This window comes from Hyperolius riggenbachi, chromosome 9 (assembly GCF_040937935.1).
Source record: "Hyperolius riggenbachi isolate aHypRig1 chromosome 9, aHypRig1.pri, whole genome shotgun sequence".
NCBI lineage: Eukaryota > Metazoa > Chordata > Amphibia > Anura > Hyperoliidae > Hyperolius > Hyperolius riggenbachi.
In genome coordinates, this window is record NC_090654.1 from 139,656,053 (window position 1) to 139,682,238 (window position 26,186).

The following is a 26,186-nucleotide window of genomic DNA, read 5'->3' on the forward strand; positions in this document are numbered from 1 at the left end:
TTAGGCTTTCTTTAGGTGGGACATTATGCCAAGAATTATTTTATTCTAAATGTGTCTTAATGGGAAAATAGGAAAAAAATCATTTTTTCAGTTTTCGGCGATTATAGTTTTTAAATAATGCAAGCTACTGTAATTAAAATCCATGAAATGTATTTGTCCCGGTTATTACACCGTTTAAATTATGTCCCTATCACAATGTTTGGCGCCAATTTTTCTTTGGAAATAAAGGTGCATTTTTTTCCAGTTTTGCATCCATCCCTAATTACAAGTGCATAGTTAATAAAGTAACAGTGTTATTCCCTCTTGACATAAATATTTAAAGAGTTCAGTCCCAAAGGTAACTATTTATTTATGTATTTTTTTTGAATTGTAATTTTTTTTATTACAAAAAAAAAAAAAAAAACATGGGGAGTGTGGGAGGTAATGAGTTAATTTATAATGTAACACTGTATATTTATATATGAAAAATCTTTTTGGGTGTAGTTTTACTATTTGGCCACAGTAATTTTTTGTGCAAGCGTTCTGTAAGCGTAGGGAGCAATAAGGCTGGGAAAATCACAATGATCGCACTGCTTCTCATACAAGCAGCCAATCATTGCTGGGGGGCTTAGATCAACGAACGGGAATGGCTTTTCCCGTTCATTGATCTCCGGGCGACGGCGGGAGCGCGGACAGTCTATCTACGCCCCTGGTGGGGAAAGGGTGTCAAAAGGGGCATAGATACACACACCCGCGGTGGTAAAGTGGTTAATTTTTTGACATGATTTTGTTTTGAAACGTTTATTATACTCAAAATGGATACTAGACCCTTGCTTGACAGATTTTAGTAAGTTGCAAGCTAAAATTTCACGAAAATTAATTGAACCACTTTTTGCACAGAAATCGTGCAGAAATTGAATGCTAGGGAGGTTAAATCCAAAAGGAAGTGCAATGTTCATGAAGTCCCTAATTCAAACACCATTTATTGTCAGAGCGCCAATATAAGGATGGTCCATAACAGGTGTCCATGTTCATATTATACAGCGGTCCATGACTTAAAGGATACATCTGGGAATTTGAAAAATAAGTTTTACTCACCTGGGGCTTCTTCCAGCCCCTAGAAGTTTGTTAGGTCCCATGACGCAGTTCTGCTGTGAGCCAGGCCCCTGCTCTCCCCTCCGTATGATCACGACCTGCGGCTGGGTTGTGATCTTCTGCGCATGTGCGGGCGTGCCACGCGCCTCTTGTAATCGCACTCCTATTATTGGTATTTATTTATGTGGGACAAAAAAAAATGCCCTCAGTCATATTCAGCATCATCCTATCAAACATCAGGCTGGCAAAAAGTGACCCCAGAGAGATGGCAAGACCCTGACGACAGTGGGGCTTCTTGCTCTAACCTACTGGTGATGAACTTGGAGCATATTAAAATGACTATACATAGAGGTTTGGTTGACAAATTATTGTAAAAGGAAACCAGATGGATCTATGGGCTTGATTCATCAAACCGCTTTGGGAAAGCAGCGCAGCTTAATGAGCCGTAGTGTGTCCTATGCACACATTGCATAGCCGTGCTTGCTGCCATGTAAGGAGTGTGCCTTCCTTAGTTATGCGCATTGCTTTCTTAGCAATGCGCGTAACAACATGCAGGGCCCTTTTCCACTAGCAGTCGCTAGCGCTCACGCTGACCGCTAGCGATTGCTGAATCGCAATTCCGCCGATTTCCCGACGTTTGCGGCCGCGATTTTGCTATGCTATGCACTGCATAGCAAAATCGCGGCAAATATCGCTCCGCCGCGTGTTCGTGTTCCCGGCAAAAATGAATCGCGGTAGTGGAAATGACCTACCGCGATTCCTATGTTAACAAGCAAACCGTAGCGATTGTAAAATCGCTAGCGGTTTGCGACTTTACAATTCGGCCAGCGCTAGTGGAAAAGGGCCCTCACTGCCGTGGCCCTGCTTCCTTGATACTTCACGCACGGCCGCTACTGTATTAATCTACATAAAAATGTACTGGACTGTAATGGACTTTTGTTGTTTGTTTTAATATACTGAATTAATATGTACATTACCTTATGCTTTAAGGGAGGAATATTGTAGCATGCGAGTAATATATTTTGTATTCTGGTAATTTACTTAAAGAGAACCCGAGGTGGGGATCGTAGAAAGAAATCTATTTACAAAGGCTCGGTCTGGCTATAGTGCCCAGCCTCTGTTGCTAGTGTAATCCCCGCTAAGTCCCCCCTGCGCTTTGCTCTCCCCCATAAATTACAGCTGCGCTGGCGAGACGCAGCGTGTCGCATCGGGCTGTATTTACCTCACTAGTGTCACTCACAGCGCTCCCATGCCTCCTGCAGAGCGCCGGTCCCCGCCCACGTCCCTTCCCTCGCCGCTGATTGGAGGGAAGTGACGTGGGCGGGGACTGGCGCTCTGCAGGAGGCGGGGGGAGCGGCGTGAGTGACATTAGTAAAGTAAACAATGCCCGAGAGCGCGGCCGTAATTTATGGGGGAGAGCGGTGCACAGAGGGCACTTAGGGGGGATTCAACTAGCAACAGAGGCTGGGCACTATAGCCAGACCCAGCCTCTGTGTATAGATTTCTTTCTACGATCCCCACCTCGGGTTCTCTTTATTGAAAGTGCCAACATAATTGCTATCCCTGGCTTCATTTTCCTGGTGCCGATTTACATGCACTTCCTGTTTGCGTTCCAACGTGGTTCCGTGGTGTGGTGGATTTTTGACTTCTACTTATCGGTCGACTTCCACCCACATGTGTGACTCTTTCAGCACCATAAAACATGGCGATAATGCACCATATAGACAGTCTTCTCCCCAAGCCCTATTAGCCAGGTGAGCGGAGCACCTGGCTAATAGGACTTGGGGAGAACACAGTCTATATGGCTAATTCTGGTGAATGCTTGGCTGTCATGACTCTCTTATCAAGACCGCACATACAGAGGAGGTGGGGCCAGCCAGAAGAGCACTAAATAATAATTAACGGTGGGATCACATACTAGCAGCTCTCTGGTATGGCATGTCAGCAGTAGATCGGGAGAGTGTGTGAGAAGCTTCGTCTCCTATACCAGTGTAGGGCTGCTGCCTCCTAGAGCTTGCTGCCTGAATTACCATTATGCGGACCTGAATCATGTGATTCAGGCAGCAAACTCTAGGGGGCTGTACCACTGTTCGCTGGTACATTGGATGATCTTTCTCAAACACTCTCCCTCTGCTGCTGACACACGGATTGGAGAGGTGCAGGTGTGTGCATCCCGCTTATTAACCACTTGCCGACCGCGCACTCATAACGCGCGTCGGCAAAGTGGCAGCTGCAGGACCAGTGACGCAGATGTGCGTCGCCGGCTAATTAATCAGGAAGCAGCCACTCGCGCGAGCGGCTGCTTCCTGTCAATTCACGGCGGGGGGCTCCGTGAATAGCCTGCGGGCCGCCGATCGCGGCTCGCAGGCTAAATGTAAACACAAGCGGAAATAATCCGCTTTGTTTACATTTGTACAACGCTGCTAACAGTAGCAGCGTTGTACCAGATCAGCGATCCCCGGCCAATCAGCGGCCCGGGGATCGCTGTCACATGACAGGCAGGAGCCTGTTAGAGGCTGCACAGGACAGATCCGTTCCTGTGCAGCCTCCGATCTCCGGGGAAGGGAGGGAGAGGGGGAATCCTGCGGTGGAGGGGGCTTTGAGGTGCCCCCCCCCCCGCCAGCCACACACAGGCGGGAGCGATCAGACCCCCCCCCCCCCCCAGCACATCATCCCCCTAGTGGGGAAAAAAGGGGGGGCGATCTGTTCGCTCTGCCTGGTGTTTGATCTGTGCTGGGGGCTGTAGAGCCCACCCAGCACAGATCAGCGAAAACAGCGCTGATCCTTAAGGGGGGTTAAAGGCTGGGTCATCAAGTGGTTAAATTATCTGTTGCTTTCCTGTCTGGCCCCACCTCCTCCTCATACTCTTGCCATACCGGAGGTAAGCTTCTATTGTCTGAGTTGCTGAGGTGTGTGTGTCTGTCTGTGCGTTTGTTTGTTTGCGACTGTGTGTGTCTGTCTCTCTTTGTGTGCGTTTGGCCCTGTCTGTGTAAAGTCTGTGTAGTGAACTGAATCAGAAAGATAGGTTTTTAGTGACATTAAATTACAAAAGGTCATGTGACGCACAGATATGTTTGTAGCAAATGTCAGTGAAAGTGGAAATTTTTAAAAATAAATAGAAAAAATAGAAAAATAGATAAAAATGACATTAGGCTTCATGTCTTTCTTATTATTCATATGTACAGGAATCTGGTGATGAGGAATACAATGAGGACCGCTCAGAAAGTGAGGATGAAGTGGACTCTGACTTTGACATTGATGAAGGGGATGAGCCCACCAGTGATCATGAGGACGAAGAACCAAAAAAGAAGCGCAGAGTTGTGACCAAAGCATATAAGGTAAGTGACCAATTTAAAGTGTACCTGAGGCTAAGTTCACAGTGGGACGTTAAAGTCGCGCGTTAAAACAGCATTGAACGCAGAATAACTCACTGCAATGAAAAATCAATGCCCCGTTCACAGTGCACACGTTGCGTTGGTGTCTAACGCTTTACGTTAAGTAAAAGTACTGCATGCAGTGCGTTATACACGTTATTAGCTGCGTTGGACTGTTTGCACATGCTCAGTAATGACTTGGAAGCATACTTTTCATTGCCTGTATTTTTTACTGTATCTGCTGTATGCGACGGTAACGCTGCGTTGCCACTTTTTGGGCGCGTTGTGTTGTAAGCTTGCGGTGCGACTTTAACGTGGCATCAAAACGCAACGTCCCACTGTGAATCTAGCCTCAGACTTTCTTAATATAAGCATTTGTACTTACCTGGGGCTTCCTCCAGCTCCATGGGCTCCCTCTCTTTCCTCCTGGGCTGCTCTGTTTGTCTGCTGGCCAGCTCAGCACATTCCCCAGTTGCGATCCACTGTACATGCATGGCCATACCGCACCCCTATTGTGCTCCTATAGCGGTGAGCATTCTGCACTGGTCACAAGAGTGTGCTCAGGGCATGCGTACAGCCAGTCCGCACATACGCAGTGGATCATGACGGGACATGACGAGGAATGTACCAGGTCAGCCAGCAGAGGATCAGAGTCGCCCAGCGGGATGGCAATGAAGCCCACAGCCTACACTGGGGTTACATTAAGATTGTCTCAGGTTTCCATTCATTTAAAACTTAACGTCACCTAGAAATTATTGCTTCTTCTGCGGCTGACGCCACTCTGTGGCCCTGATTCAACAAACTGCTGTAAGATTGCCGTGCGCAGGGAGAACATGACAGTTTTACCCATACGAATGCCGGGGAGCGCTTCCCATTAGCCTATTAGCGCCATGCATGCTACCGGCATAATGTGCATTACCATAGCAATGTGTGTGTTAATAGGTTAACAGGTTCTGCTTCCCGGCATTAGTACCAGTAAAATTGCCACCCAGTGCTGCAGCTTAGTGAATCAATGCCAGTGTGAGATACACCTCCATGAACAATACTGAAAGAGGCATTGCGCATACAATGTTTAAAACAATACATTGATACAAAGTTAGCATTAAATTATGCATAATTACTTGCTGTAAATCATGTCATTGGTGATGTATTGTTAATGTTGCCTTGTCTGGGCATTTACTGATGCTATAGAAAGCATGCCAACCCACTAACCTACTTGTACAGCAGAACAGGAGGTGAGGTGAAAAAGACTTAACAGCATGGCAGACCCAGCTGTTTTCAGGTGTTCATGAAGGACACACCTGGGATTACAAGTCAATTTTGGCGCACAACCTGATTATCAAATTATTAGCCACCATAGGCTGCAGTAACTGAGTGATTAAATTGGGGGCCGGAGTTCTACTATTATATAGCTGGACTACAGCTTCTATGTGCAGCATGGGGCAGGATAGTCGAATCGGCGCTTATGTTTTCCAGTGATCTAGCTGAACTCTGGATATCAGTGCTGGAGTTCAGGTATTCTATAGCCAAAGTCCAGATCTGCAAGTAACGTTGTTGGTTATATGTATACCCGAATGCTGTTATCGGCTGCAGTGCTTGGGTAATACGGTTAGTTTCTAACTGTATTGCCCAAGCACTGTAGCCAATAACTATAACTAACCCTTCTATAACTAAGCCTAACACCAACCTCTAATCGTTAGGTTAGTGTTAGGCATAGTTATAGGAGACAGGAGGGTTGGTTTTAGGAGACAAAGTAGGGAGAGGTTACATTTCATAGTGTTAGGAGCTTAGTGTTAATTTACCATTAGAAAGTGACGGCAATAGTGCCATGAAAATTCCCAACGCTAAGCCATTATTAGGGTGTCGTCAACGATATTTAAAATGCCGTTAATTCTTGCCACCCAAATTAATGTGGCTATTTTAAATGTATGCTGTAGGATGGCAACGCAGTTTTTTTCCACTTCAACTTAATGATTTTTTTCCATTTATTTGAAAGTGGTTTGCATGTATACTGTATTTTACTGCATGTATCTGGTTGTAGTAAACTCTTATATACAGTATATAGTAAACTTCTGGCTGTAGTAAACTCAGTGTGCCTGTATAAATAAGTATGTATGATGAATCTTAATATAGTAAACTGCTTTTCCAGGCCCGGCAGAGAAAGGTATTTACTGTATAATCTTTTCTGTTTAAATTACATTTACAGGAACCAATTAAGCTTCTTAAACCCAAGCCTAAGCCAAAACCAGATGCAGTATCGAGTAGTGCCCCTAAGAGCCGTCCAGAGAAACCTCCTCCCCAAGAGACTACAGAAGATAGTACTGATAGTAAGTTCTATTATGGGCACTTTTTAAATCATACCTGAACAAACATGTGACATGAGATAAACATAGGTACATGTAGTACTAAGCCTTCTTAGAACCTGCCTGTGTCTAGTTTTCCCAGAACGTCTCAGGACAGCAACCCTGAGATTTGTCTCCTTCCACGCACACTGGACAGGAAGCTAGTTAAAAGATTTACATAATTGATTAGACAGGGATTAGTCAGGTATATAACATCATGTGCCCTTACCCCATCAGTTGTTTTTCCTGTCCAAGCAGGATGCTAGGTGGAGGGAGGGCTGGCCACCCATGCTTTCTGCAGGAGCCGCGGCTCGTGTGTCCCCCTTGGTAGGCGCTGGCTAGTTGCTTCAGCGCGGGGACATGCTGTCCGCAATAGCCTCCCTCTCGTCGGGCTGAATGCGGAAGTTCGCGTCCGCTAAGCGGAAGTCCCGCCCGCAGGTCACGTGACTGGCGCCTCACTTGACAGCAAGCCGGAAGCAGGAAGGTCCTGGCCCGGCGTGCGCTCCAGCGGTGGCTTGCAGCGTGGCGTCAGCATAGGCTGACTAGGATGGACTGCTGCAGAGGCAGTCGATTGGGGCAATTAAGGTATGTGCATTAGGAAATGCTGTGGGGGGGGGGGGGGGGGGTCTTTCGGCTGGGAAACCTATTTAAATTGATTTCATAGTCAGAAACTGTTGCTGACTATGGAGGCTGCCACTGGATCTTCCTCCCAGGGCTCTGTGGAGTGTTGCTCCGTTCCCTCTCTGGTATGATCATATTAGAATGTATGATGCATATTAGGTTACTATTTGAAGGGTTGTCAGGCTGATGGCTGGGTTTTTGTCTGTGTTTTATTTCAGCCTGAAGCTAATACAATGGAAGGCAAATCAGACTCTAATGCCTGGTGCACACCAGAGGAGTTTTTCTGAGCATTTTGAGTTTTTGAAATCTCCTGCTAATGTTATCCTATGTGTCAATGCACACTGGAGCGATGAGGTTTTGTAAAAAAAAAAACATAGCATTACATTGGGAAGAGCTTTTGAAACCTCTAGCGTTTGGGGAGCTTTTCTGGTGTGTCTCAGTCTGACAGGACGGATAGACCAGACAAGCCTGCTAACCCTGTGAAAACTGACACATCCAGTAGATCTAGTAGATCAGCCGGGTCTTCTGGGTCTAAATCTACTCAGAAATCGGTGAAAGTGTGCAGTGTGTTATGAGAAATTGTCTTCATCTTCAAATAAGTTACTATGTCAGTCATGTACTGAGAAAGTAGTGAGGGAAGAGTCTCCATCTATGTTTAAATACTTAAGGGGATGGATAAAATCAGAGATAACCTCTGCTATGGAGTTAATGAAATGTAAGAATCCTGTTAATACCACTCCTGAAGCTGATACTGAGCCGGTTGCTACAGCATCTACTAGTGCTCCACCGGTTGAGCTATCTAGGCCTGTTTCTGTGCCTGTGCCTCCCCAGAGGGAAGGAAAGGATAAAAAGAGGAAATTAGAGGAAGGTTCTGAGGAGTCAGATACATCAGAAGGAGAATTAGAAATCTCTTCGTTTGAGTAAATATCTTCTGAAACGGAACAGACTGGGGGAAAAAAGTATTAAGGAAATTTGCTTTTTCCACTGAGTTTATTAAGGAGTTGTTGGAAGATATGCACAAAGCTATGGGAATTACCACAGAGAAGAAATCATTAACACCACTAGATCAAATGTATGAGACTTTAGCGGATCCTCAGGGTTCCTTTATTCCTGTACAGAGCACTCTCAAAGATATCATTAAACGGGAGTGGGATGTCCCAGAGAAGAGAGCTTTTTGGCCTAAATCTCTGTCTAAAAGATATCCATATAGTTCAGAAGATCAAAAATTCTGGGGGGTCGCTCCAGAACTTGACCCATCCTTATCTAAAGTTTCCAGAAAGACTGATCTCCAATTTGAGGACTTTGGTTGCCTGAGAGATCCGATTGATAAAAGATCGATAATATCCTGAGAAGAGCTTGGGAAGCTGCCTCATTGAACTTTAAGCCGTTTATAGCTTCTACTGCAGTAGCTAGGTCCCTGAAGCTGTGGTTAGCAGATGTACAGTCACAAATTGCGTCAGGGGTTCCCAGGGAACAGATATTGAATACCTTTCCAAAAATTATGCATGCTTCTAATTACCTTTCTGATGCAGCAGATGATTCAGTCCATCTTACGGCAAGAACAACGGCCTTGGTAAACTCGGCCAGGAGAGGAGTCTGGGTGAAGACCTGTCAGGGGGATACCTCTTCCAAATGGAAGCTATGTGGGTTACCCTGTGAAGGCAATGTGTTGTTTGCATCTAAGTTGGAGGAAACATTAGAAAGAACGGCAGATAAGAAAAAGAATTTTCCGCTGAAAAGGAGGAATTTTCGAGTTAATCAGTCCTTTCGTCCTTCAGGAAAGACGGAGTCAGAAAATAAAGGACAAAAAAGGAGGTGGATACCGAATAAGACCCAGAGACTAAGAGGCAATCTTTGATACACCTCTACAACCCAACCTTCAAAGCAATGACGCCAGTCTTCCGGTGGGCGGAAGGTTAGCCCACTTCTTCGAGGAATGGCAAATGAAGTTTCGAAACAAGTGGCTTTTGGACATAATCCTTCAAGGATACAGAATAGAGTTTGTCTCTCACCAACCAAATCAGTTCTTCATCACCCCATCTCTAAGAGCTCAAAGTCAAGCACAAGCTCTAGAAAGCGAAGTGAATATTCTACTGGAGAAAAAAGTCATCCGTCAAGTCCCAAGATGCCAAGAACATCTGAGGTTTTATTCCCCGGTCTTTCTAACAAAGAAGCCTCAGGGAAATTACAGATTCATCCTAAACTTAAGAAAGTTAAACAAGGCAGTCGCATACAGGAAATTTCGAATGGACAATATTCGCTCGGTTCTGAATCTGCTTCAAGAAGGATGTCTGTTAGCTTCACTGGATCTAAAAGATGCATACCTTCATCTACCTATACATCTGGAGTCACCGCAGTACCTGAGGTTCACAGTGTATCTTCAAGGAGAGGAAAGACTTTTTCAATTTAATGCTCTCCCTTTTGGGTTATCATCTGCCCCTTGGTTGTTTACAAAAGTTATGGCAGCGGTACTGGCTTCTCTAAGATTGAATTCTATCCAGATAATCGCCTACTTGGACGATTTACTTATCTGGGGTCCTTCTGTGGAATCAGTGAATCTCCAACTGGAATTTACACTTGAATTTCTCCAATCCCTGGGGTGGTTGATTAACTGGGGGAAATCTTCCGTAATTCCTCAACAATGTATGGAATTTTTGGGCTTTGAGATTTCTTCCTCCAGTAAAAGACTTTTTCTACCAGAAAAAAATCTGCTGTATTACTGAAATCTGTTCTTTCTTTTCAGAAATTCAAAACCATATCCCTAAGAAAGGCCATGGCATTACTGGGGTTACTGACTGCATCCTTTCCAGCAGTACAGTGGGGTCAGCTCCATTCCAGAACCCTTCAGACCTGGATACTTTCCAAATGGGACAAACAACTGTCTTCCCTAGACAAGAGATATTCCATGGAATGTAAAACATTCTCTGCTATGGTGGTTGGAACCAACACAATTCTCCACGGGAAATCTATGGGAACTTCCGACAGAGGTCATAATAACGACGGATGCGAGCTCTTGGGGATGGGGAGCCCACTTGAATACTCTTATGGCACAGGGTCAGTGGTCACCTCTTCTGCGCAGATGTTGATCAAACAGCAGGGAATTACAGGCAGTATGGCAAGCTCTACAGGCATTCGAGTCACAGATTCTTCATTCCCATGTAACAGTACGGACAGACAACAAGATGGTAGTCGCTTATTTGAACCGCCAAGGTGGAACCAGGAGCAAGGCTTTGTGGTGCCGGGCCTCGAAGATCCTTTACTGGGTCGAAAGGAAACTCCGTTCTCTGAGAGCGGTACACTTAAAAGGAACTTTGAATTGTCTAGCAGACTATCTGAGCAGACGGCATCTGTTACAAGACGAATGGAGTCTGAACAATCAAGTATTTCTACAGATCTCAGAACTCTTCGGAGCTCCGCAAGTAGACCTTTTTGCAACAAAGGCAAATGCAAAGTGCCCTCTGTTTTGTTCTCTGAATCCTCAGGACAATCCTTGGAAGATAGACGCGTTTCTCAATCAGTTGGAGTCACCACACGATGTACATTTTTCCTCAGTTTCATCTAATTTCAAAAGTGTTAAACAAAATTTATCAGGACAAGGCACAGGCTATTCTGATCGTACCTTACTGGCCCAAAAGACCTTGGTTTGCTCCACTTCAGAGATCTGCCTCGAGTCATCTCCTTCTGCCGAACAGTCAGGATCTGCTGACCCAGGGCCCAGCTCATCATCCCAACTTAAACCTTCTAAAGTTCTCTGCATGGAGCCTGAGTGGGCAATACTGAAAAGCAAAGGTTTTTCTAATAAACTATCAGAGACTCTCATACAGAGTAGGAAAAGGGTCACCAGACAGATTTATTATAAAGTATGGAAAGTATCCAATAGCTGGTGTTTGCAGAATTCAGTGAATACATCAGATTCAACATCAGTGCTTGAGTTTTTGCAAAATGGATTCCAGAAGGGGTTGAGCATTAGCACTTTGAAGGGTCAAGTCTCGGCATTAAGTGTCTTCTTAGAAAGAAGATTGGCAGAAGAAGAATATGTAATTTGTTTCTTTAAAGCTCTAAAAAGACTTCGACCTATAGTCCTGTCTAAAGTACCATCGTGGGACCTTAACACAGTGTTGCAAGGTTTATGTGAAGCTCCCTTTGAACAAATTGGGGACAGCTCAGATAAACACTTGACGAATAAAACAGCATTTCTTTTGGCCATAACATCAACTGGAAAACAAGACGCTGGTATAAGAAAGTGTCTTTTTATCTGATTCAATTGGCAGTTTACAACAGCTTTGTTCTCTACGGTAAGGCTAAGAGAACTGGATCTTTCCTTCAATTTCAGGAACAGATCGTTCTGGACCTCCTGTATCCAGGAGGTGCCAGTCCACCCCCCCCCCCCCCCCCCAAATGCAACTAGCCGACTGCATGGAAGGCATTACGCCTATCAGCTTCCGAGTACCCCAGGTCAACGCATCCGAAGAAAACGTTGTCGTGTCTGCAGCAGTGCTAGAAAAAGGACTGACACCAGTTTTTATTGTCCCAAATGTCCTGACCAGCCTGGCCTATGCCTAGGGGAGTGTTTTGAGAGGTACCACGAGCAGGTACACTATTTGAACCTAGGGAACTCCAGACACCGGAGTGGGCACACACTCAGTGGTATTTCGCACATTGTCCCAGGGGGAGAAGAGGTAAGCTTGAAAACCAAAGAAACAGATTCGGAAGAAGAATCGGTTTCCATGCTTGATATTGCTGATCTGTGCTGGGTTGGTGATATAAGACGGCATGTTTGAATTTCCCTTGTGTGGACACCCCCGGTTTATATGTGATTTACTTTGGGCCTATGATGATACTTTAATGCCACACAGAGTCATCTATATTGGCAGGCATATTGCTGTATACTACAGGCATAATGCTGTATACTAAAGTTCTGAGGCCCAGTCACATAAGTTGGTGGCTCACCCTGAGTGCAGGGTGGCACGGTGTTTCTCTCTCCTGAGGTTATCACTGCCATTGATGTGGAGGAAGATCTGCCATTGATGTGGAGCAAGGTATGTGTAACGATTGTGGAATTCTCTCCGTGACCAGCGCTTGTGCGCTGACACGGCGGAAATCCTCCACAAGCGTATAATTTGCAGGAACCCAGCAAAAGGTGCAATGCACCTGTAGAGGGAAATTCCTGTCGGCAGGTGGAGCTGTGGAGTGCAGAGGAACCGCTCCTCTGCCCTGCCACAGACGCAAGACAGGAATTGTACGAAGGGAAGAAACGCAGGGCAAGATAGCCCTGAAAGAGAGAGAGCAAAGCGACAGGGGGTATGTGTGTGCACCAATCTAGTCGCCAACCCGCGACAGTGCACACACAACAGCAGATGCGAAGCAGGAACGCAATCACGAGAGAGGCGATTGCCAGAGGTGACACAAGGCTACAGCAAGGCAGAGCATGAGAGTAGCAAAGGCACAGCAAATCTACAATGAGAAGATAAGGAAAATAACAAACGCTAACTAAACGCGAACACCGCACTCATTCGCAACAGTGCACGCCTTTATGCGCGGTCTCCGCGTGTTAAGCACAACAGAGACAAGCATGCCTAACTAACCACCGACAGACAAACATAAAACAGAGGACGCGAGCGCTTGCTTAACGGTTACCTCACCGAGCCTCCAGCAAGCGTTCGTAGCAGACAAGACAGATACACGAAAACAGGAGTAAGTGAGAGATAGGATCCACAGCACTAGCGCAAGAGGTTAGTGCAATCCAGGAAGACAGAACAGAAGGATCCACAGCACTAGCGCAAGGCGAGTGCGATCCAAGCTAGACAGGCAGATGAGATAGCTGGTAGCAACCGCTGCTCCAGCTGTACTCCAAGAACAAAGATCAGAACGACTTCCTGTCGACCACCGCTGGGACAGGACAATCGCAACAGACAAACAAAACAGATATGCAATCCTAACTGCACTAGGGAACCTGCCTAGTGCAGTCCCAGGAATTACTCTGAGCTAATCTTTAAACAATGAGCAAGGCTGACACTCCAGGAGTGTTACACAGGACTAACCCTTATGACCAGCCCAGATCTGTGATATCACATGGTATATATATAGAGCAAGCCTACATGGGTATGTGTAAAAATACACCCCAAAACACATTATACTACTTCTCCTGAGTACGGCGATACCACATGTGTGACACTTTTTTGCAGCCTAGGTGCGCTAAGGGGCCCAACGTCCTAATCACAGGTCATTTTGAGGCATTTGTTTTCTAGACTACTTCTCACGGTTTAGGGCCCCTAAAATGCCAGGGCCGTATAGGAACCCCACAAGTGACCCCATTTTAGAAAGAAGACACCCCAAGGTATTCCGTTAGGTGTATGGCGAGTTCATAGAAGATTTTATTTTTTGTCACAAGTTAGTGAAAAATGACACTTTGTGGAAAAAAAAAAATCAATTTCCGCTAACTTTTGACAAAAAATAAAATCTTCTATGAACTCGTCATACACCTAACAGAATACATTCAGGTGTCTTTTTTCTAAAATGGGGTCCGTTTCTGGGGTTCCTATACCGCCCTGGCATTTTACGGGCCCAAAACCGTGAGTAGTCTGGAAACCAAATGTCTCAAAATGACTGTTCAGGGGTATAAGCATCTGCAAATTTTGATGACAGGTGGTCTATGAGGGGGTGAATTTTGTGGAACCGGTCATATGCAGGGTGGCCTTTTAGATGACAGGTTGTATTGGGCCTGATCTGATGGATAGGAGTGCTAGGGGGGTGACAGGAGGTGATTGATGGGTGTCTCAGGGGGTGGTTAGAGGGGAAAAGAGATGCAATCAATGCACTGGGGAGGTGATCGGAAGGGGGTCTGAGGGGGATCTGAGGGTTTGGCCGAGTGATCAGGAGCCCACACGGGGCAAATTAGGGCCTGATCTGATGGGTAGGTGTGCTAGGGGGTGACAGGAGGTGATTGATGGGTGTCTCAAGGTGTGATTAGAGGGGGGAATAGATGCAAGCAATGCACTGGCGAGGTGATCAGGGCTGGGGCCTGAGGGCATTCTGAGGGTGTGGGCGGGTGATTGAGTGCCCTAGGGGCAGATAGGGGTCTAATCTGATAGGTAGCAGTGACAGGGGGTGATTGATGGGTAATAAGTGGGTGTTTAGGTTAGAGAACAGATATAAACACTGCCCTTGGGAGGTGATCTGACGTCGGATCTGCGGGCGAACTATTGGTGTGGGTGGGTGATCAGATTGCCCGCAAGGGGCAGGTTAGGGGCTGATTGATGGGTGGCAGTGACAGGGGGTGATTGATGGGTGGCAGTGACAGGGGGTGATTGATGGGTGATTGATAGGTGATTGACAGGTGATCAGTGGGTTATTACAGGGAAGAACAGATGTAACTAATGCACTGGCGAATTGATAAGGGGGGGGGGGTCTGAGGGCAATCTGAGCGTGTAGGCGGGTGATTGGGTGCCCGCAAGGGGCAGAATAGGGTCTGATCTGATGGGTAACAGTGACAGGTGGTGATAGGGGGTGATTGATGGGTAATTAGTGGGTGTTTAGAGGAGAGAATAGATGTAAACACTGCGCTTGGGTGGTGATCTGATGTCGGATCTGCGGGCGATCTATTGGTGTGGGTGGGTGATCAGATTGCCCGCAAGGGGCAGGTTAGGGGCTGATTGATGGGTGGCAGTGACAGGGGTGACAGGGGGTGATTGATGGGTGATTGGCAGGTGATTGACAGGTGATCAGTGGGTTATTGCAGGGAAGAACAGATGTAATTAATGCACTGGTGAATTGATAAGGGGGGGGTCAGAGGGCAATTGAGCGTGTTGGCGGGTGATTGGGTGCCCGCAAGGGGCAGATTAGGGTCTGATCTGATAGGTAAAAGTGACAGGTGGTGATAGGGGGTGATTGATGGGTAATTAGTGGGTGTTTGTTTAGAGGAGAGAATAGATGTAAACAATGGATTTGGGAGGTGATCTGATGTCGGATCTGCGGGCGATCTATTGGTGTGGGTGGGTGGGTGATCAGATTGCCCGCAAGGGGCAGGTTAGGGGCTGATTGTTGGGTGGCAGTGACAGGGGGTGATTGATGGTTGATTGACAGGTGATTGACAGGTGATCAGGGGGGACAGATGCATACAGTACACGGGGTGGGGGGTCTGGGGGGTGGTCTGGGGAGAATCTGAGGGGTGGGGGGGTGATCAGGAGGGGGCAGGGGGGGGGGGTTAAAAAAAATAGCGTTGACAGATAGTGACAGGGAGTGATTGATGGGTTATTAGGGGGGTGATTGGGTGCAAACAGTGGTCTGGGGGGTGGGCAGGGGGGGGTCTGAGGGGTGCTGTGGGCGAACAGGGGGCGGGGGGGGGGGGTAGATCAGTGTGTTTGGGTGCAGACTAGGGTGGCTGCAGCCTGCACTGGGACCACCAGGGCAGGAGGCAGCTTGTATAATACACTTTGTATACATTACAAAGTGTATTATACACTTTGTAGCGGCGATCGCGGGGTTAACATCCCGCCGGCGCTTCCGTATGGCCGGCGGGATGTTACGGCGGGTGGGCGGAGCCAGTTGCCGGGGGAAGCGCGCGTCATCAATGACGCGATCGCTCCCCCGGCATGTAAATAGGACGCAACGCCCTAAGGCGTATTGCGGTCCTTTAGCTATCCACTTTGCCGCCGCCCATGGGCTGTGGGCGGTCGGCAAGTGGTTAAGCTTGTAAATAGTGATGGATGCAAAACGGAAAAAATGCACTTTTATTTCCAAATAAAATATTGTCGCCATACATTGTGATCGGGACATAATTTAAACGGTGTAATAACCGGGACAAATGAGCAAATACAGTACGTGGGTTTTAATTATGGAGGCATGTATTATTTTAAAACTATAATGGCCGAAAACTTTTTTTTTTTTTTCTTTCTTATTCTAACTGTTAAAATGCATTTATAGCGGTTTAACACCCAGCATTACAACTTTGCTTTAAAAGATTGCTTACAGCTTACAAACTATTATGCCAGATTTTTTTTTAAGCAGAAATTCACTGAATGGGTTAAACATGACATTTTAGGCCTCGTTCAGACTATACGCGCTGCCGTGCGCATTTTGGCAGCGCGTATAGTGTGCGACACGCAAGAACGGTAGAAGGGCATAGACAGCCCTTCTACCGTTCCCATCATATGCGCTGCGTGGCAGCGCGATTGCGCTATCGCGTGCTGCACACATTTTTGGGAATCGCAGCGCAGATCCCATTCATTGTAATGAATGGGATCTGCAGCGCAGCGCATAGGAGCGCAGATGGCGTGCGATCGGACGCGTTGCGTTCCAATCGCACAGCGATCTGCGCTAATGATGTGAACGAGTGTTGGATTCAACTAGGAATCCGCATCAGTTCTTATCTTTTAGTTACAAATGTATCTTTATTTGTTATACAAATAGACCTTTGAAAAGCCTGCCGGGGAAGCCCTCTTTGTTCTCTCAGAGCAGTGTTTGTTTGTTACATTGTAGATAGATACATTTGTAACTAAACAAGCAAGCATGGAGGAGTATTTCTAGCTAAATGCAGCACTAAAATGTCATGTTTAATCCATTCAGTGAATTTCTGCTAAAAAAAAATCTGGCATAGTAGTTTATAAGCTGTAAGCAATCTTTTAAAGCAAAGTTGAAATGCTGGGTGTTAGACCACTTTAAGGTAGCTCTTAGCAAAATGTACCACCCAAATAAAGCCTAAATGGTTGCGGAAAAAAACAAGATATAGATCAGTTCATTGTGATAAATAGTAGTGATAAAGTTATAGGCTAATGAATGGGAGGTGAACATTGCTCGGATGCATAAAGTGAAAACGACTGAGGGCTGAAGTAGTTAAAGTCCTAGTTCACCCTGCTGGATTTTTCTGTATTGCCGTAGGTTTAGTAAATAGAAGACTATACCATTACTCACACAATTGTCATGCTAATGTCATTGTTCCAAGAAAATTCACTTTGAGAGAGTTTTCCTTCTGACTCCGGGTCTGCTCCGGAATCTGGGTGGATGTTCCTCAGCTACTGAATATTCACACTCCCCAGCACAGAGCAGAGCACCTGATCCTGTCCACTGCCTCCCTCTGCTGAGAGATTGACTCTTTGTAGCCAGCACTGCATCTCACTGATTCTTGTGTTTCTGCAGATGTCCTCCCTGATCACATTTTCACATACTTGCCTCACTTTGTTTTTAAAAGCCATGAATGAATAAATTGCATTACTCAGCCTTGCCTACAATAAACCATTACTCGCCAACATTTTATTTAACTTCTTTATAAAGACATTAAGAAAGGTGTCTTCTGTACACACTGAGCAGTGTCGGAGAGATGAGACTGTACTGAGCTGCAGTACTGGTCACAATTTCTCACCTCTAGAGAGGAGAGAAGAGGTGGGAGTAGTCATTTGATCTGTTTGCACATGGAGAGACTGGCTGGTGCGCCTTCTCAACTCCTACCTTTTGTGTGCTCATCCCTGCAGAGACTCTAAAGAAGCAGGCAGGTGCCTTTGAACACTGCTAATTAATACAAAGTAAAGTCATATGCATTAAAATGGGAGGCTAGGGTTTTATTGCTAATCTTTTTGATAGTATTTGAGTATAGTTTATGAATATATCACTTACATAATTTAGATAGAAGTTATTAATATTAATTTGAATAATGACAATGGAGACAATACATAATTGCTGCATTGTGAATTTGTTGCCTTCTTTAATCAATCTATAGAGCCAAACTTTGCTAGATATATTAATTTTGTCCCCCACCAGGCCGGAAGCAGATGCGCCAGTCCACCACAGAACACACCCGTCAGACATTTCTGCGCATGCAGGAACGGCAAATTCAGTCACGCAAGAAGAAAGGTCCGCATCTTGACCGCCCATTGACTCAAGAGGAACTGCTGGAGGAGGCCAAGATCACAGAGGAGATAAACATTCGCTCCCTAGGTATTTAGCAATGGGACATGTACATGGATATACTAGTTGTTTTTCATTGAACAAGGGTGTATGAAGTTTTGTTTATGCCTTCTAAATTGCTTGTCACTGTCCTACACTGTACTATTGTACATTTTATATATTGCTAAATTTTCCAAAGTGCCACAGAGAAAGTGAATTTAACCATGCCCGTCTTTGTGCCAGAGAAGCTGCACCCTGCCTTCACCACAGCCATACACTTATTAATCATTTATATACAGTGGTTTGCAAAAGTATTCAGCCCCCTTGAAGTTTTTCACATTTTGTTATATTACTGCCACAAACATGAATCCATTTTATTGGAATTCCACGTGAAAGACCAATACAAAGTGGTGTACACATGAGAAGTGGAACAAAAATCCTACATGATTCCAAATATAAAAAAAAACAAAAAAAACTGCAAAGTGGAGCGTGCGTAATTATTCAGCCCCCTGAGTCAATACTTTGTAGAACCACCTTTTGCTGCAATTACAGCTGCCAGTCTTTTACGGTATTTCCCTACCAGCTTTGCACATCTAGAGACTGGAATCCTTGCACATTCTTCGTTGCAAAACAGCTCCAGCTCAGTCAGATTAGATGGACAGCGTTTGTGAACAGCAGTTTTCAGATCTTGCCACAGATTCTCGATTGGATTTAGATCTGGACTTTGACTGGACCATTCTAACACATGGATCTGTTTTGTTTTAAACCATTCCATTGTTGCCCTGGCTTTATGTTTAGGGTCATTGTCCTGCTGGAAGGTGAACCCCCGCCCCAGTCTCAAGTCTTTTGCCGTCTCCAAGAGGTTTTCTTCCACGATTGCCCTGTATTTGGCTCCATCCATCTCCCCATCAACTCTGACCAGCTTCCCTTTCCCTGCTGAAGAGAAGCACCCCCAGAGCATGATGCTGCCACTACTATATTTGCCAGTGGGGATGGTGTGTTCAGAGTGATGTGCAGTGTTAGTTTTCCACCACACATAGCGTTTTGCATTTTGGCCAAAAAGTTCAATTTTGGTCTCATCTGACCAGAGCACCTTCTTCCACATGTTTGCTGTGTCCCCCACATGGCTTGTGGCAAACTGCAAACGGGACTTCTTATGCTTTTCTGTTAACGATGGCTTTAATCTTGCCACTCTTCAATAACTTTGTGCAGTGCACGACTAATAGTTGTCCTATGGACAGATTCCCCCACCTGAGCTGTAGATGTCTGCAGCTTGTCCAGAGTCACCATGGGCCTCTTGAGTGTATTTCTGATCAGCGCTCTCCTTGTTCGGCCTATGAGTTTAGGTGGACGGCCTTGTCTTGGCAGGTTTACAGTCGTGCGATACTCCTTCCATTTCTGAATGATCGCTTGAACAGTGCTCCGTGGGATGTTCAAGGTTTTGGAAATCTTATGTAGCCTAAGCCTGCTTTAAATTTCTCAATAACTAACCTATCTGGTGTGTTCTTTGGACTTCATGGTGTTGTTGCTCCCAGTATTCTCTTAAGGTGGTCATACACTGGTCGATTTGCCATCAGATTCGACCAACAGATAGATCCCTCTCTGATCGAATCTGATCAGAGAGGGATCGTATGGCCACCTTTACTGCTAACAGATTGTGAATCGATTTCAGCCTGAAACCGATCACAATCTCCCCTGGTCCCCGCTGTCTTCTTCTCTGCTCCGGGCTCCAGACCGTTCCTGCAGCTACTGAACTTCCTGTCCAGGGGAAGTTTAAACAGTAGAGGGCGCTCTACTGTTTAAACTTCCTGCCCGGGACAGGAAGTTCTGTGTAGCTGCAGCCGGTCTGGAACCCAGCGCGGAAAGAAGACAGCGGGGACCAGGGGACTCGCTCCGTCCAGAACAGGTAATGTATACCCGCTGTATTGCGTCGGGCATACGAACGCCGCTATCGACGCACTCCCGACCCGCCGGCGATCGAGAAAAATCTCCCGCACGGACAGATTACATTAGATTAGGGACTAGATTGTGAGCTCCTCAGAGGGACAGTTAGTGACAAGACAATAGATACTCTGTACAGCGCTGCGGAAGATGTTGGCGCTATATAAATAATAATAATAATTACACACAGGTGCACTCTATTTACCGTAGTAAAGCACTTATCAGGCAATGTCTATGGGCAACTGACTGACTCACTCCGAACAAAGTGGGCTGAATAATTACGCACACCCCACTTTGCAGTTATTTATTTGTAAAAAAAAAATGTTTAGAATCGTGTATGATTTTAGTTCCACTTCTCACGTGTACACCACTTTGTATTGGTCTTTCACATGGAATTCCAATACAATTGATTCACATCGCCTCATGCAGATGTTCACATGCTCGTTCACATGCTCACTCACATGCAAATGTTCATACAAATGCTTTCACAGAAATAAATCATCCAGGAACCACTGCTATCCCTACAGTTAATTTAAAAGCCAGGGTCTTGGTACAATGGAATTCATTCTCTTCCGTAGTCACCTACACTGCACAGAGGTATCCCAGTATTTATAGATGTCCTAATTCTGGCCCTGTAACATGCATAGCATAAACATTTATTGCATTAAACCTCTAAAGATTAGGAGCACATATGACGTCCTCTCCTGGAACAGATAGCGCATCAAACTAATCCCACAAGGGAGCTAACAAAATATATCCATGTGCACCATAAACACACCAGCATAAGCTGTGTGCATACTGACAGTGGTCACAGGCAGGGAAAGGAGGAAGTGCACTGGATTAAACCCTGGCAAAAACGTAAGTTACAAGAAAAAACACATAGATCCAGGCACATCACCTCAAGTTAGGACATTTAAATAGGTTATTAGGGCGGTGGTAAAAATTGGCAAAGACAGTTAACCCTTTGCACACACAAATGTACATACAAATATTTTCACAGAAATCAATCATTCAGGAACCACTGCTGTCCCTACAGATAAATTAAAAGCCAGGGTCTTGGTACAAAATTAAAATCTTTAGATAGGTTTGATGCAATGAATGTTTGTGCTATACATGTTAGGACACCTACGAATACTGGCGTACCTCTGAGCGGTGTAGGCGACTATGGAAGAGAATCAATTCTTTTGTACCAAGACCCTGGTTTTTAACTTTGCTCTAGGAATAGCAGTGGTTCCTGGATAATTGATATCTGTGAAAGCATTTGTATGAACATTTGCATGCAAGTGTGAAGGGTTAACTGTCTTTGAGATGTACAGACCCTGACATAGCCTCCAGGCTCATTAGCATGTGAAACTCCTCCCACCAGTGCTGTACTTTCCCATGACCAACCAGGCTGCTTTAACAGTAAATCCTTCAGGGGCAGGGCTGAAGTCAGGGGGTGCTAATCTTTACAGAGTGGCTTCATAAAGTGTACCCGAGCTAAAGCTTGGATACAAAATCACATACTTACCGAAGAGGGAAGCCTCAGAATCCTAATGATCCTTCCCACGGCATCCTCCGGTCCCACTGCTGCTGCTCGGGGACTCTCCAAACATTAACGAAAGGGGCTCAGAAGAGGAGCGTGGGCCCCGATCAGCCAGACGGTCCTAAGAAGAGGACCAGAGGAGGCTGTGGGAAGCCTCATTTGGAGGTATGAAGTATGTGTTTATGAACCCGAACCAATGCTCGGGTTCTTTTTAAAGGACAACTGAAGCGAAAGTGATATGGGGGCTGCCATATTAATTTCCTTTTAAGCAATACCAGTTAATCAAACACTAGTGGCCTGTTTGGACCAGCCCTATAGGTACAAGACACAGATAAGTGTCTAATGAGCAAAATATATACAGTGGAGGAAATAATTATTTGACCCCTCACTGATTTTGTAAGTTTGTCCAATGTCAAAGAAATGAAAAGTCTCAGAACAGTATCATTTCAATGGTAGGTTTATTTTAACAGTGGCAGATAGCACATCAAAAGGAAAATCGAAAAAATAACCTTAAATAAAAGATGGCAACTGATTTGCATTTCATTGAGTGAAATAAGTTTTTGAACCCCTACCAACCATTAAGAGTTCTGGCTCCCACAGAGTGGTTAGACACTTCTACTCAATTAGTCACCCTCATTAAGCACACCTGTCTTAACTAGTCACCTGTATAAAAGACACCTGTCCACAGAATCAATCAATCAAGCAGACTCCAAACTCTCCAACATGGGAAAGACCAAAGAGCTGTCCAAGGATGTCAGAGACAAAATTGTAGACCTGCACAAGGCTGGAATGGGCTACAAAACCATTAGCAAGAAGCTGGGGGAGAAGGTGACAACTGTTGGTGCGATTGTTCGAAAATGGAAGCACAAAATGACCATCAATCGACCTCGCTCTGGGGTTCCACGCAAGATCTCACCTCGTGGGGTGTCAATGGTTCTGAGAAAGGTGAAAAAGCATCCTAGAACTACACGGGAGGAGTTAGTGAATGACCTCAAATTAGCAGGGACCACAGTCACCGAGAAAACCATTGGAAACACATTACACCGCAATGGATTAAAAACCTGCAGGGCTCGCAAGGTCCCCCTGCTCAAGAAGGCACATGTGCAGGCCCGTCTGAAGTTTTCCAATGAACACCTGAATGATTCTGTGAGTGACTGGGAGAAGGTGCTGTGGTCTGATGAGACCAAAATAGAGCTCTTTGGCATTAACTCAACTCGCTGTGTTTGAAGGAAGAAAAATGCTGCCTATGACCCCCAAAACACCGTCCCCACCGTCAAGCATGGGGGTGGAAACATTTTGCTTTGGGGATGTTTTTCTGGTAAGGGCACAGGACAACTTAATCGCATTAACGGGAAAATGGACGGAGCAATGTATCGTGAAATCCTGAACGACAACCGCCTTCCCTCTGCCAGGAAACTGAAAATGGGTCGTGGATGGGTGTTCCAGCACGACAATGACCTAAAACATACAGCAAAGGCAACAAAGGAGTGGCTCAAGAAGAAGCACATTAAGGTCATGGAGTGGCCTAGTCTGTCTCCGGACCTTAATCCAATAGAAAACCTATGGAGGGAGCTCAAGCTCAGAGTTGCACAGACAGCCTCGAAACCTTAGGGATTTAGAGATGATCTGCAGAGAGGAGTGGACCAACATTGTGAGTGGATACACACTAGATTTAGCAAGCTAATGCCAGTAGTCAGTCAGCATGCTAGGCCCACGGTATAGATTTGCTAGATCCGCAGACAGAATAGGGTAAAGGTAGACATAGAAAACAACAAGGTAGGTGCTATATACATGTATACAGTGTTAGATCCCTAACCTCCCCCCACCAGCTGTACAAACGGACAGTGTCCCCTTTCACCCCACAATAGCCCAAGTCAGACACAGCGTGGTTTAAATGCGGTGGAGAGGGATAGGTCTACAGAGGTGCCTGGCTCTTCTACTGACCACATATGCTATTGCTCCGTTGTTATTGCCTGATGAAGCGGGATCAAACCTGCGAAACGTGTTGAATATTTGGACTTCATAAATATTTATCCTTTTGGCGCCTCTGTTCTCCTGCATAATATGGAGTCCACCCTGGGCGGAGGCTTTTTTCTCATCTACAGAGAGCGACTTATTCCTGAGTGGGGTCAGGAAAATCTCCCCACCTGCCTTTACAGTGGTTGCCTAATGGTAACCCTGGTTTGTGAGTATTAATATTTACTCTATCTAGTAACCATTTACCAGTACATATTACACTATTGGGGCTCTTGGTGTTCCTTGTTTTTATCTCGTGGTAGGTGTCCAAGGTCAGTGTTGGTCCTCCGTAAGTATATTGTGCTGTACTGTCATATGAGCCCACCTAGGACCTAGGGTCGGCCTTAGGTTTCACAGCGCCCTGAGTGAAACTTGATTTTTGTGCCCCCCTTTATCCTCTTCGCACGTACACACACACACATAAACTCATATGCAATTCACCTTTTCTCCGGAGATACCTCCTAAGACAGTGGTTCCCAACCTATTTGAAGTTGTGACACATCACGCAAAATGCTCAGATCTCTGTGATACATCACATATGTATAATAGAAAAAATACTATTAATAACCACAAAATGGATGTAAAGAGTGCATTATCCTGAAGAAACGTAAAAATGAAGGCTAGAACCTTTCAGGAATATTAATAAAAACAATCAGTGGGACAGTTTCCCCTCCCCCTCCCCCCCAATTTGGAATGATTTCACAGCACTGACAATTTACAACACGCATTATAGCCACAGTGCGCCCCCCCCCCCAAACAAAAATGCCCTCAGACTCTGTATAGGTAGGTAGCCAGCCAGGCATAGCTGCCCCCAGTATAGGATCTCATGTGTAGGTGCCCTCAATATAGAGGTAGCCATGCATAGGTGCCCCAGTATAGGAAGTCAGTTGTAGGTCTCCCTTCATAGGTAGCCAGGTGTTGGTGCCCTCCCTCAGTATAAGTAGCCAGCTATAGGTGCTCCCAGTATTGGAAGTCAGGTGTAGGCGCCCTCAGTATAGGTAGCCAGCTATAGATGCCCCCTTGAAAGCCGGCCCCCTGAGCGACTGCTCCGGTCGTACAACAATGTTCATTGGTCCTCAGCAGGCAAGACAGTCGGGATGTCCAATGCATAGAGTGGTAAATCCACTTCATCTGCAGGCAGACCGACTGTTTGCGGGCCTTTAACTCAGACATATATCTGCAATTACCAAAGAGAACAAAGCTAATCCAGGCCTCGCTTGCCAATAATCAAAATTATCTTTATTGTGGACAGACAACCATAGGATTGTATCAAAATCACATTTAAAAACATTAAGACCGCTACAAAAGCCCTAGGAATGTCACAGCGCTTCCCCGCTACCCCACACGCTCCACTCATCCAAACATTCATACCAGCCGCTATATAATATATATCTGCTTGCAATTGTATTGTGCGATATTTAGCAGTTCCTAATTTCTGTAATAGCTATTACTTGGATGCCTTCCTGTAATCTATTTGTTTCTTCTATTCCAGTCTATTGCAACCAGTACAGTCCATCTGATAGTCAGCTATTGCTTCAAATATTTCAATTTTGGCAAAGCACTGATTGTAAGCCAGTTCAATTCAGTTCCAATCATTAGCAGGTCAACATTACAAGCATATGCATCATCAGCTAGAGCAGCATCTTCACTTTGCAAAGCTTCAGAAATTCAGTTGCAGTCAGCGGTGCACAGAGCATAATATTAAGCAAGTCTTATATGCACAGGAGCTGCCATGAACAGTCAGAACAGTTGCATACCTCACTTGCGGGCGCCAGCTCCCTGTGTGTTGTATTCCCCAGTGGGATGTAGTGACTGTGGTCACGTTTACTCACGCACTGCAGCGTTCTCAAAAGCAGGCAGCAGACTCTTCAATAGCGGTTGTGTTTGCAGATCTACCCGCACCAGGGATTAAACCAGCGTGGTCGCGGGGATCACTTCCGAGCGGCGTGGAGTTAAAGTGGTGGGCGAGGCCGGCCTCCTATAGCTCCTCCAACCTACATGTTTCGCCCAATGGGCTTCCTCAGGGTGTGGCTTAAAGCAAGGAGGAGTGGTTTACCCTTCATATATCCTGGCAGAGGGTCACCTGATATGTCTAACGGCGCCATATTTTTTCCTGGCAAGTTTGCCCAAAATCCCCATAGAGACTTCATACATTCATAAAACGATCTACAGTGCTTAGTTCCAGATTTCTCTCATTCAAAACGAAGATGGTCACAAAATATAAATTATAAGTAACAGTCCCCAACAGTTCACAAATGAGGAATATCATTCTTAAAAACTTTAATTATTTTTCCAACGGGAACTTTTTAATCTGTGCATAGCGGCTATAGGGATACCTGTCATTCATTCACTGTAGCATTCAGACCTCCAAATGAGCACTTAAAGGGCCCACATATATACATTCATATACACTAT

At 45.6% G+C, this 26,186-nt stretch overlaps 1 protein-coding gene across 1 annotated transcript in view; it reads left to right on the plus strand.

Moving 5' to 3' along the window:
• Window positions 1-26,186, plus strand: part of VPS72 (vacuolar protein sorting 72 homolog) — a 37,502-nt gene that overhangs the window by 5,653 nt on the left and 5,663 nt on the right. Inside the window, exons 2-4 of the mRNA XM_068253576.1 lie at window positions 4,260-4,412; window positions 6,655-6,775; window positions 18,164-18,340. Coding sequence (XP_068109677.1) covers window positions 4,260-4,412; window positions 6,655-6,775; window positions 18,164-18,340 — 451 coding nt within the window. The remainder of the gene's footprint in view (window positions 1-4,259; window positions 4,413-6,654; window positions 6,776-18,163; window positions 18,341-26,186) is intronic.